The sequence below is a fragment of the Calidris pugnax genome, unplaced genomic scaffold (assembly GCF_001431845.1).
Source record: "Calidris pugnax isolate Ruff unplaced genomic scaffold, ASM143184v1 scaffold41, whole genome shotgun sequence".
Lineage (NCBI taxonomy): Eukaryota > Metazoa > Chordata > Aves > Charadriiformes > Scolopacidae > Calidris > Calidris pugnax.
The window spans coordinates 13,390,280-13,404,193 of record NW_015094509.1 but is presented as its reverse complement, the minus strand read 5'-3'; the positions used below and the strand labels follow the sequence as shown (position 1 = coordinate 13,404,193).

Below are 13,914 nucleotides of genomic sequence, written 5' to 3'. Positions count from 1 at the left end.
TCCCCCCCCCCCCCCATCCCCCTGGCCGCCCTTACCCAGATCCTTCTGGTTTTCACAGAGTTAGGTGTTGGTATTACAAAGTATATTTTCTTCAGTACTTTTGTAAGTCCCACATTTATAACATTTCAGAAAAAGAGAATTGCTGCTTGGTTTCTTTTATTAAAAAAAAAAAAAAAAGTAAAAAAGTTTTATATTTCTCTAGCTTGTACAGAAAATCCAGGGCCTGAATTTGATCTGTGCATTGTTATCATTTGTAACAGCTCACATTAAGGCCCAGTGATATCTAGTAGAAACAACTCCATATGGATTTAATTACATTCTTCAGTTAGGTTAAATGACCTGAAATTATGCAGGCATTTTGCCACTGATCTATTATCCAGAAGTAAAAACAAAGGTGGGGGAAGAGTGCAAATAAATAAAACCTAAGACTGACTTGAACAGGAAGCAGTTTGTTGGCAAGTTTGTAACCATCATTTGGTTTACGGGCATGAAAAACACCTCTTCTGGCGTATACAGTAGAATTACTGAACAGAAAGTATCAGAGGGATTGAATTAATTTCTTTATCTAATATTAATAAAATCTTTCTGCTAAACTCCCAACACAGCATCAAAGCACTGGCCTGAAAAAAGGTCTTGTTCACTGTTGACAGATATTAGCTGTCCTTTATGTCTGTAACTACTCTGTGCTTCTAGATACAATCTGACATGCCTTTGATCTTCGTGACTTGTACACTTCTGACTGACTCAGGACAGAGAAGATACTAGAGAAAGAATATTAGTCAGGAGAAAGTGTTACCATACATGTGTAATATTATTTATAAAAATTGATGTAATCAGGTTGCATAGTATGATGCCCAACAATTTTCTTTCTGAGGAGACTTTTGTGGAATGACAAAACACGTCAGGGGTGAAATATCTATGGGGACTCAAGGAAAACAAGGGAATCATACCTTAAAATGCAAAGTTCTGATTTGTCTTTTGGGGAAATAGTACTATTCTTAATGTGAAACCAGATGCCACTCATCTGGTGCACAATTCCTTTCCCAGCTTCACAAATCATATCAAATGATAGTTTTATTGTGGGTTCCATGTCCCTTGATGGTTGCTCCTAATGCTTATCTTCCATTCAGTGCTAAGGCCCTTCACAAACTCTTCCTTAGTTTACTCCTGATTTTTGTCTCTTATCATATTGATCCATCCATACTACCAGTGATGTCCTCTTCAATGCTCTGCTCTTCTCCCTTCTTTGCCTACCTTAGGCTTTTCTGCCTGTACCTCTATATCCAAATGTGTTACAGGTCCTATGCTCGTGCACTTGGAAAGGTGTAACAACTAGATAATGCAGTTCCATGCAGGTTACTCAAAGCACTACAGCATCCAAACATCACAAAATGGAACTTTAGAGAACAGTTATATTTGGCTGATTGATAGAGGAAATCATTAGGCTGAATTAGTAGATGTGACATTTTTAGAATAAATGATTTATATACTGAATTCTATGGTGAAAAATAAAATAGTTCTGTTTTCTGTATTAATACATAAGTTGGCATGAAGTAATAGTTACTAATTGTTTTATTTCATTTTAGTTTGCTTGAGCACAGAATTTTAGAAATGGAAGAAAGGCATAAAGAGGAGCTGGACACTTTAAAAGAGGAAAAAGAGAACCTACAAAACTTGGTCACACGACAAAGCTACATAATTCAGGAACTAGAGAAGCAGTTAAACAAGGCAACAAGCAATAACAGTGTCCTGCAGAAACAGCAGCTTGAATTGATGGATACAGTTCACACTCTGATCACCCTCTGTTCCAAGGAAGGAGGTAAGAAAGTAACATTATAAAACAGTAGAAGTACTAGGAAATTTGGAAAGGCAGGAGTTAATGAGCTTATTCCAATAAAGAAAAGGACATTACAATTGAGGAAAAAAAAGCTGATGGGAACCCACAAATCAAACAAGGTTCAGACAACACTGAGGCTGACCCTTGTTCTAGTGGCCATTTTTGTTTTTTTAAATTTAATGTCATCGAGTTGACCATAGCTGATGTAGGCCATAATTCCACTGACTTCACATTGGCAATACTGATTTGTTCCTCTGAGCATCTCTCTCCTTCTGCTGGGAGTAATCCAACCAGCCATGCATGTTAACTTTATAGAGGCCTCTGTCTAATTTACTTTAGACTTCCCTTACAATCATTAGAGAGAACAGGGTACTAAATGAAGTAAAGTAACCCAAAACTTGATACATATATATGGGTTATAATGTTGATGAACTTGGATGTAGGCACTTATGGTGCTGTAGATATCCAAAAGATTAATCTCTTCTCTTGAATGAGATTTTATTTGTAATAAGGGATCATTTTTCTTCCTTTGGCCTTGCTAGATTTTGTTTGTATGTTTCCTGGTGCATTAGGCACACTGCAAACAAAAAGAGGGGTTGACAAAGACTCCAGGATTCTCCTGAAGTCTGCATTTCTTAATAAACAGGTTTCTTACAGAGACTGAGAAAGAAATTCAGGTAGCATTTCAATTTTCAAATGCTAAAGACACTGGAGAATATCTCTGGAGAGAAATTCCTTTCATCAGAACTGATCAAGGGAGATGGCTAAATGGAGACCACTGTAAAAGATAGAAATGGGACAGTGTAAACAACAAATTAGAAGCTATGGAAAACAAGGCAAAGTCATACAGAAGACAGGGAAGCAGAAAAGTGAAGGAGAATATAAGAGAAAAGGCAAATGCTAAGAATAACATCTAAAAGGGGATTAACAGCTGTGCCTGGTATGGCATGAAGACAGTTAAAAATAATGGAGGAAATTAAGTTGAGGAAAGAAAATAATATCCATCTGGGAAGAAGCCTTCAAAATCCTTCTGAGAAAGGGTACAGGGTAAACGTAGAGAGAAACTGTAGATGTGTGAACTGTGCTATTCATTCAGTGAGTGTGGAAGCATGGATGAAAGCAGTCTATGGGAGGTTAAGTACCGGCAGTTCTAGGAGCCCAGCATAGTTGCTCATTTTAATTCTAGAGCTCTAAGTGCCATAAATTATGTAAAAAACCAAAAAGCAAAAACCAAACAAAACCCCCAAACAACAGCCCCATTCCCCCTAGTCAAAACCTTGTCACCTGCATTGTTATTCAATATTCTGTTTAAGAGGCAGAAGGACATATTAGGTCATTCATACTGTTGAGCTCGAGGCAGTGTGGGTTTGCTCTCTACAATATATTCCCATGCAACTTGTGTGGCTTAAATCTGAACTTCTCCAGTGACGAAGATTACATCTCTTCCTTTGGAAGTGTTGCATGCTTGGGCCCACGTTGATAGAACATTTTCCCCCCTCATGTTCATTCTGAATGTTCCCTTCTGCTTATTCTGTTATACTGTTCCCCAGCACTTTGAATTAAATAACATCCTTCATAGTAGGCTGTTCTCATATCAGTACAGAAACATTGTGATGCAATGCAAATCCTTTATTATGTTTTATGGTCTTTTGGCAAAGAAACCTGGCAAAGCTCTGTTTAGAGTGTTCTAACAGAGCTCAGGAGTACTTTAAAATTAATATCAAAATGAAAGATATATTATTCTCATACAGACAAATACTGCAAGTTCTTTTTAGGGTTACAAACAGATTTTTTAATAATTTTGAATTTGATTAAAAAAAATGAAAACACAAACAAACCAACATTTTTCGTGATCTTATTTTCCTCAGCTGCTTCTTATAAAAACTTTGAGTGAGGATTACAGAAGTGAATGTTTAAAATTGGGCTCCTGGGTACAAATTCAGGTTCCTGAAAACCTGAATTTTCAGCAGTATTTTTTTTACTTCTGAGGAACTGTGGAAGCAAAAGATGCTCAGCACAGCTAAATGCCTAAATATAATTTTAATAGCCTAACTCAGACTCTTTATTTTGGACCTTTTGTGTATTAATATGTTCAGAATTTTCCTTGGATACTTTTTTTATTTAAAGAGAATAATTTAAAGAGAAATAATTGCAGAAATATTTCCTCTTACTGTCTAAGTCTAGCTGACAGACTTTTTTGGTAAGTACATTCAGAGCTGAAAAAGGAGCCAGACAGCTTAAGTTAAAATAATAATATTATCCTGGAGCACAAGGCCACTCTGAAAGCTGAGTACTAAAGCATTTGGTTGTACCAAAAAATAATACCAGTTTCAGTCTGTGCAAATATATGTTGAAGATGGAAAACTGTGCATACCGGGAAGTACAACTGGAGCTACTCTAAATTCACACAAAAATATGAAGTTTAGATAGTCTTACGCAAGTCTTTATGTGTGCACTAATGTTCAAAACATAAAATATGCTGTGAGAACTGGTGTTTATTTGGAGATAGAGAATAACAAAATGTGATACATAAATCAGTGACACCACTTCTATCTTATACTTTGGTAAACCTTAGTCATCTAATTTCATAAGGGATATATAGCAGAAATGGAAATAGTCCAGAAAAGGACAATGGAAATAATTAGAAACCTGGAATGATTTCCATATGAGGAGAGCGAGCTGTAACATGGAGAACTACTACATGGGAAAAAAGGTATGTGGGATGCTATTATGGAAGCATACAAAATAACTAATGGTAGGGAGAAAAGGAACAGCCAGTGACACTGAGAGATGCTTTCCATTGATAAAAGATAGTACTTGATTATGCTAAGTAAAGATTGCTACATACATTGAGATTGTTAAAGATTTTTGAATTATGAGAAAGCTGAAGAGCTAGGAAAGGATGGGTCCCCTTAAAAACTTCAGGCTTTTAGGTACACTCATCTTTGAAAGGAAGGACAACCTAAGCGAGGCATTAAGTTTAGAATGCCAGATTGTGAAAGCTGAGTAACTTGCTAAGGCTGAACGCAAGAGTTGAAAGGAATTGCAAAGTCTAAACCCTGCGGTATTTTGAGAATGGTTTTAAGTACCTTTGTTGGATTTTCAACTGTAAATTAAAAATGTAAGTAGATAAATTTTATGTTAAATGTATGTGTATATATTAAAAAACCCCTGTTTTCATTATCAAGAAACCTAAAAAATCTCTGCCAAGATAAGTCACAGATGGGAAAATTGTGTTTTCCTTGCATAAATCATAGTCTTCAGGATTTCCCAATTTGTGAAACTGAAATTAGTAATTTAAAAATTATTTTTTTATAAAATAATAATAAAGTTAAATAACTTCATCTGAAACCAAGCTGGTGATAACCATTGCTTTTTGATTACAAAACATGAGATAAATTTCCTCCAGTAATGACATAATCATATCAGAAGATTTATTTTTAGATTAATTTAAATAAGTTGGGAAACTTTCAGAAGTTTGCCTGCTAGGAGCCCGTGAATAATATAGCTGAACAGTGTAGAGATACAGTGCTGAACAGAAACTGCTTTTGTTTAGTTTTACCCTCAGAAAAGCTTAGCTAACATAGTCCTTAGTAGGAAATGACAACCCTAAGAAATCTACTTTGGTATTTCCACCATGGCTAGGCAAACTTTCAGAGAATTTCTGAAGGATATAAAGGCAAATGAGGAAGAGAGAAAAAAATAAAAGACATACAAAGGTTATATTTTTTTTAAATATAGATGGACCTAAATACAAAATCCAGATCCCACTTTCAGTGTCAGTTTTGGTACAGATCAGTTTTGGGACAGAGGCCACCTGTAAAACTTGGAATTGTTTGTGAGTTTGGTTTCCAAGATCCCACCCACCTCTGTCCCAGTGTGAGCAAGTCTAGAGTTTCAGTTACATGTAATCCTTAAAATAGACACTCGATTAGGTCACAAAGCCTACAGAGAGTCAAATATATTCAGGATGCCGTGGGGACTCACATGTCTCCCTTTTGGCCTCTGTCTATGGCTAAACAGATTTGTCACATTGTTTATGTATTTTTTAGGCAAGGGCAACAATCTTGGCAGCAGCTGCCAATAAATTTCTAAAACAGAATTTCTAAAAAAGCAGCACTTTCAGACACTAGCCTTCCAATTGAAGTGATTGTTCATTATGCTGAAAGTTTTAAGTAACTTCTTAAAGGTTAAGTAATCTCCAAATCTGCCAAAATATAGATAAATGCCTGAAACTTTTCCTTTTCCGCAACAAAAGACAGAGAAATAGAAACATTGAGGTGAAGGCTTAATTAAACACCATAGAGATATTGCATGACTGTCTCCAAAACTGTAGAAGTCTTTCACCTGTAGAAGAGTTCATATAAAGATCACATCATTCTTTGCAAAGGTCATAAAAAATGTTGTGATTATTGTCTTCTTTATAGTGTTCTTCATAATACTTTGAATATTCTTTGTCTGAGGATGGATAAAGCATTTTGGCACATTGCTGTCACTATCAAACAATAAACTGTAACATGGTAACTTGTTTAGTGACACTTTCTAAGCTTCCACATCAGAAACACTACTCACAAAAAGGATATGTAATGCTAAGTAGGGAGTCATACAGATATTACTCAAAAAGAAAAATACAAGGAATACAGTACAAATTATGTTAAGCAAAAGATAATATCATCATCAAAGACAAGTTCAAACCAAGTAATTCAGAATTTGTTTTGGTCCAGTGGGTAATTATTTTTCAAGCTAAACATCAGAAAATGTGCCCAGTCAAAAGTCACATGTATTTTCAGATACATTGTCCTTTTTTTTTTCTAGTAGAAGAAAATACATTGAGTGTCTATTGTGTTAATATTAATCTGCATAACTTAGGATAGTTGTCTTAAGTACTCCTGCCCTCAGTAGGAGCCAATGTAAAAATTCAAAGGGACAGGATGTTTAACCATAAGCTTATTTTCCTTTTACTGTTTTTTGTTTTGTGTCAGACTGTGTAACAACTTACCTTGTTAACATGCTTGGTCTAAACTTGTACACTTCAGAGGACTAATGGAACAGCAGAGGAAGTTTTGTCATGAATGTCTGGTTTTGTGACCTCCTAGTAGGAAAGAAATGAAGCATTAGCTTCCTCTTGAATGCTGACAAGAAGCTAAGCTTAATTCTCAAAATAATACACATATATGCTAGGAATTTACCTCCCCAGAAGTGCCTATTGAGTTCATGAAGTAAATAACATGGTTAGTGGGTCTGGCATTTCTGAAAAGGTACAAATCTCCTGGGTTATGGGTAGTTTTCATATTTTAGGAAATTATACAGGAAAAGTAAATATGACCAAAAATTTACTTTAATGGACGTCATGCTTTTAAAAGGCCTAGCAATTAATTTATTCAAAACATTAAAAACTAAGGAGCCTATTCCACTTAGACCACAGTTGTTATGATGTTAAAATTTTTGCTGAAGTGAAGAGAGTGAGAATAGAATGAGAACTTCAAAGAAATGACCCGAAGGTTACAGGCACAGGGGAAACTCCATTGACATAAGCAAAATTACCCCAGCAGTGATACTGGCCTACTTCATTAGAAAGACTTCAAAGACACCTCGTATAATACAAGTTAGTATTTAAAAAAAAAAAAAAAATCCTAGTGGGAATCCCAGCATAGAATAACAGATTCAGGTGGTCTGAAAGGTAACTTTAAATCTTAATGTTTGGACTGTGTTCAGCAATACAACTTTTCTATATTATATTGACTCAGCCATATATTGGAAAACAATAATGAGGATATTTAAATCTAATGCATTTTAAATGGCAGTGTACAAGAGTAAGGCTGTTTGATACAGTTCTTGGTCATTTTTCTTCTGTGCACAGAAAGAATAATATCGGTGCTCAACTGAGATATATTTTGAGGTGACAGCATGTTTTGTCTGGTACCATTTCCCTAACAATATCTTTTCATTCCTTAAGCACTTGCTTCCTCTTTGGATCTCATCCTTGACATTACAAAGGTTTTTTTCAACATGACGAGACATAACTAGTGAGGCAGAAATCTCACTATGGATATCAGTCACTTCATTATTTTTATTCTGTAGCATAGAAGCAAACAACATAAGAGTTCTACTAGATGCACAGAACTTTCTGACCAATTTTGGCTGCAAGCTATAGGTCTGAGGTGGATCAGGATTATGCTTGGGAAAAGGTTATAAGAAAAGAATGCATGAATAAAGTGACAAACGTGTTTTTTTTCCTACACCTGAAATTGCTTTTTTATTAGCAATAGGTTATAACATATTGCAATGTAATAACAAAATGTGATGCTTTTCATCTATGAATCCCATTTTTTAATTAAGGTTATTTCATGACCAAAAATTTACTTTAATGGACGTCATGCTTTTAAAAGGCCTAGCAATTAATTTATTCAAAACATTAAAAACTAAGGAGCCTATTCCACTTAGACCACAGTTGTTATGATGTTAAAATTTTTGCTGAAGTGAAGAGAGTGAGAATAGAATGAGAACTTCAAAGAAATGACCCGAAGGTTACAGGCACAGGGGAAACTCCATTGACATAAGCAAAATTACCCCAGCAGTGATACTGGCCTACTTCATTAGAAAGACTTCAAAGACACCTCGTATAATACAAGTTAGTATTTAAAAAAAAAAAAAAAATCCTAGTGGGAATCCCAGCATAGAATAACAGATTCAGGTGGTCTGAAAGGTAACTTTAAATCTTAATGTTTGGACTGTGTTCAGCAATACAACTTTTCTATATTATATTGACTCAGCCATATATTGGAAAACAATAATGAGGATATTTAAATCTAATGCATTTTAAATGGCAGTGTACAAGAGTAAGGCTGTTTGATACAGTTCTTGGTCATTTTTCTTCTGTGCACAGAAAGAATAATATCGGTGCTCAACTGAGATATATTTTGAGGTGACAGCATGTTTTGTCTGGTACCATTTCCCTAACAATATCTTTTCATTCCTTAAGCACTTGCTTCCTCTTTGGATCTCATCCTTGACATTACAAAGGTTTTTTTCAACATGACGAGACATAACTAGTGAGGCAGAAATCTCACTATGGATATCAGTCACTTCATTATTTTTATTCTGTAGCATAGAAGCAAACAACATAAGAGTTCTACTAGATGCACAGAACTTTCTGACCAATTTTGGCTGCAAGCTATAGGTCTGAGGTGGATCAGGATTATGCTTGGGAAAAGGTTATAAGAAAAGAATGCATGAATAAAGTGACAAACGTGTTTTTTTTCCTACACCTGAAATTGCTTTTTTATTAGCAATAGGTTATAACATATTGCAATGTAATAACAAAATGTGATGCTTTTCATCTATGAATCCCATTTTTTAATTAAGGTTATTTCTCTTAATATTAATTAAGAATGAATTTAAAAACAGAGGCTTGACAAATTTGAAGTGACCACACTAGAGCTTTAAAAAAACTCTCATTTAATGCACCCAAGGTATCTGGTATTCCACACTTATTGTGTCATGAAGTCCTACTTTGATCCCCAAAGGTGTCAAAGCAAATAACTTCAGCTAAGGCTGACAGTATGTGTGTCTGAGAATACAAAAAAACTCCATTTGCTCAGTTTCTCTCTACTTCCTCCTGCTTTAGAAATTTATTGAGCAAGTTGTTTCACTTTGTAAGACATCTTAGGGCAATAACAAAAATACCTATAGTTTTAAAAGACATCAGAAGATCACTATCAGCAAATGTTCCTCAGCAATTCACAAAACCCAGTATTAACAAGATACTTTCCACTTTTGGGTCTGCCTTTATTTATATTTTGAAAGCTGGGAAAAAATAGAATCTTAATTTTTTACTTACTGTCATGGTAGATGGGTCCATGTTAGTGCTGCTATTTATATGATTAGTATCTACATTAGGACAGGTTAATTTTATATTCTTGTTTTCTAAAACTAAATAAATAACAAAATTGATTCCAAGTTATCATTTGGAATATTTATTTGAATATTTAAATATTTAAAAAATAAAAGTATTTTCACACCTAGTTCAGGCAAAGATACCTTAATTTCCAAGTGATGCTATGTAATAAAAAGCAATAAAGTATATCAGCTAGGATCAAGCCAGACTTTGGTTTAATAGAGATTCAGTACTGAAATAAGTCTATCTGAATGTGCAGCATTTGAAATTCATGTCAGTGGGAAAATACTTAAACTATTCAAAACAGAATTGGGGTTACTATATTTTTCCCTATTAATTTATTGATGGTCACAGCAGGAGGTCAATGTTTATTAGTACTGAAAAATGAATACATTAGGTACATATTTTTACATTTTAATTTTTGATTGTTAATAATTGCAATCAATTACTCACCCTCCTTTATAGAGTGTTTGTCAGTGCCAAATCCCTCTTCACTCTGCTTTGTGAAAATGGTATTACTCGTTCACATTGAAGATATTACAGAGAATATCGACATATATAAAACAACTAATAACACTGCTGGTGTCACCCAGATGGCTTGTTAGTGAAAAATTTCTTTGTATGCATACAATTCTTCAGCTGGAAACACTAAATGCACGTTAGGGTGCCTATGTGGTAAAATATAAATCAATTAAAGAAATATGGACACTAGAAATATTAAACAAAGCCAGTGGTTTAATCTCTCTTGTAGCAGTTCATGAAAGACTTCTTTAGTTCTCATCTCTCAGTGAATGGCTGGTTACTCACAAAATTGCTGTCTCAGACAGAAACTATTAAGGAACTATATTGCAGCTGGATAATTAAGTGCCTTTATCTCTTTGTAAATGGGCCGTAAGGCATGCTATTTCAGCTCACTAATGAGAACCACTTTGTGGTATTCCTAAGTGATGTCTTTCAAATGCACAGTGAATCGAAGTATTATTGTTGTTACCAGTCTCTAAGGCTGAATTTATTGGGAAACAAACTTGATAACTGTTGATAATTTATTAGGTAGAAAATAATTATGCCCTGGAGAGGGTGAAAGCTCACTAAGTTAACATCATTTTCCAAGACCGAGTCAATTCCTGCAGCGCTATAGGAGGGAGATTTTGCTTTGAATGATTTATTCAGTAAGTAGTTGGATAGCTTGAGTGCTCTTCCTATGTAATTGTTTGCCTTTCTTACCTCACACTCTTAAAGAGTGTGTGGAAGGGAAAAATAATATTCTGTTAGTTGCTAAAACATTTCTGTTAATGTTAATGTGAGACATCTAATTGGCTACACCTTTTTTTTTTTCCTCCCCACCTTTAAAATATAGATCTGAAATTCTTGTATGTAATGAACTTCAGTGCTCTTAATGAATCTGAGACTGGACTAGTTCCTAGGCTGGTAGAATCATCGTAGCCCCTCTGACTATGTTTCAGCATGGCCTGTTCGTTACAGCGATTTGTATTCAGAAGAGGTTTGCACATCCATTTGGGCTGCCCATGTGCAGTCAGTGGTATTCATATAGCCCCTGGGGCCTTGGGGTGGCTTGTGTCATTGCTCCTTGGAAACAACATCCTTCCACTTCTCCAACCAGTCTAGTGATAGTAAGGTCATCAGATCAATCAGATCATTGAGCTGCTCCAGTGGAATAATAAACCTGTATAACAAAGTGAAAACACAACAACAAAACAACCAAGCAACAAAACAAACCCCCCAGGGCTGTCATTCCCTTTCCTCCCTCCCACCACACCAAAACACTTTTTACCAGATCTCCTATTATCTGATTCATTCTGTGGCTATGGAGGCAGTCCACAACCAACAGAAATGGGAAGAGGAGCACTTTCCATTGTGGCTGCATTTTTCATTGTAATCATTCAGCAGGTGAGCATGCCTGAGAAAGGAATTCTAGACTTCTGTTTTGTCCCACCTTCTAAAATGCCCATGTAGGTTCAGGGTAAGGTCCCAAGTCAATCTTGAATGAAAGACACAAGAGGTGATATTTGCCTATTAATGATTGACATAAAAGTAGTATTTTATAAATTGTTAAAAGAAACAGAAAGGCAATCAGAAAAAATCAAGCCACAGTATAATTCATGATGTGCTTAAATACTGTATAAAATATTGGACCACATGTCCAAAAAAGAAAAAAAAGTAAATTTAAAAAAGATGGAAAAACCTACAAAAACAGGCGATAAAAGATGTGAAATAGCATTCATTAAGCATATCAGAGATACTTCAGGCAGCGTAAAAGATAATAGAAGGAGAATGCAGTAAAAATTGTAGGTGGCTTGGATGCAGAGTTACTGACACTTTCAGCTACAAATGAAGGGTCACCAGCTGAAATACACTGGTTAAAAGTTAACAATGGGAGATCGTCCTTCACATGGTAGGTGTATGGAGTTCCTTGATATGGGACACTGTGAATTATTAAAATTCATGTGGCTTCAAAAAAGCAACTGGATAAGTTCATGGAAGAAAATTCTTTCAAACCCTATTAAATATACCGATATTATATCTGGCAGAGGAAAAGCCTATGCTGTAAATTCCTGGATATGCTTGCCTGCTCTTCTGCTGTTCTCCAGTCATCCTGCTTTGGACATCTGTTCCCACTGCAGACTCTTTTTTGGGCCAGGTGTTAGTCCAGCGCTTGTAAAACCTTAGGATCCTTCTGGAGAGGGAAAGGCCTAAAGGCAAAAGAAACTAAAGAGAAAATAAGTAATTATGAGCACGCAAGCAAAGAAGAAAGCAAAAGAGCAGTGAAGGTTAAAAGATCAAGTCTGATGAGGAAGCCTGATGACTTCTAGTGCCTCTGATGATGGAAATGGGACACTGAGGAGGCTGGAGTGGCAATGTAACTTGGTATAGCCACTCTCCTAGCTTCATTTGCTATTAATGGGAGCCTTGACTATAAAGTTTTATAAACTAGAATCTGCAAATTTATAATCTTATAAACTTGATTATGGAGCAATAGTTCCCAGAACAGAAATAGTTTAAAATAGTTTATTCCAGTATGTCAAAATGAACTTTTTTTTTTCCAATTTGCCTTTGGCCAGCTCTTCTTGTCAGATTCAGAGCAATCTCACAAAGAAATATTAATTTGAAAGGCATTTTGGTCAAGGTATACTGTGCTGGAAGGAAAATATATGTCCAAGCTCCATTCCTAAACATTCTCTCACCTCCCTAATAAACAATCATGCGTACGCAAACATGCACAAGTAAGGACATATCTGAGACGACAGCTAGACTCCAAGACATCCAGAAGCAGCTTTCATATTAATATATCTCCACTTTCCCCTTGTTTTTTAAGATGATATTCAGACTTTGTAGAGATGAAAATAAAACATAGTATTAATACAGGAGTAAATAAAGTTGACATTGGAGAAAGTTTTGAATCAGGTAGTGGTAGTTTGTCTTTATAATAATTTGGAATTGGGTACTAAGTGCGTATAGTTCACATTTGAAACTAACTAGCTAGATGCATAAAAAGTTCCTGATGTTTTAGCAATAACAAGTAACTGTAATAGTTTTTTTAATTTCATACCTCTCAATGGATTGTAATTTTCTAATTCTTTTTCACATTGGCCATATTGGTTGAAAGTGGTATATCGAGAGGGAAAACACATAGTATGTATTATGTACCTGCCCAGACTAGAATCCAAAACATGCACTTTTCAAGTCCTTTTGAAAGGGAACACAAATGTGCTTGTACATGGCTATTATTTCAGTTTGTAGGCAACACTGTGGTTGTCTGGAGAGCGCATCTGATTTGAATTCAGCCTCCAGGTTTGTGCCTTTCCCTGTGGTTTGTGTAACATTTGCAGCACAACGGTGTTGTCTCAGGGTTGTCTTGCTGCAGGTAATAGTTGCACGACACAGCCAGCTGTGAGGTTGCAGTTTAATGTTACTTCTCAAGTGGCAGTTGGTATATGTGAGACCAGGCCACTGAAACAACAGACTATACCTCTGGCTCTAAATCAGAAAAAAATGAGTGGCTGTAACTCTGCATATTTTTCTTCCTCAAAACAAAAATAATCTTCACCCTTTCTCTGTCAGATCTGTTTGCCATTCCTGCTGCTAAGTCTGGGAACATATATACATGTATGGGCCATGTTCCAGGACTCCTCACTGGGGATATTTGACTGACATACTTTTG

The 13,914-nt window shown here is 35.5% G+C and overlaps 1 protein-coding gene across 1 annotated transcript in view; it reads left to right on the top strand.

Moving 5' to 3' along the window:
- Window positions 1-13,914, top strand: part of ANGPT1 (angiopoietin 1) — a 164,516-nt gene that overhangs the window by 86,532 nt on the left and 64,070 nt on the right. Inside the window, exon 4 of the mRNA XM_014965171.1 lies at window positions 1,587-1,819. Coding sequence (XP_014820657.1) covers window positions 1,587-1,819 — 233 coding nt within the window. The remainder of the gene's footprint in view (window positions 1-1,586; window positions 1,820-13,914) is intronic.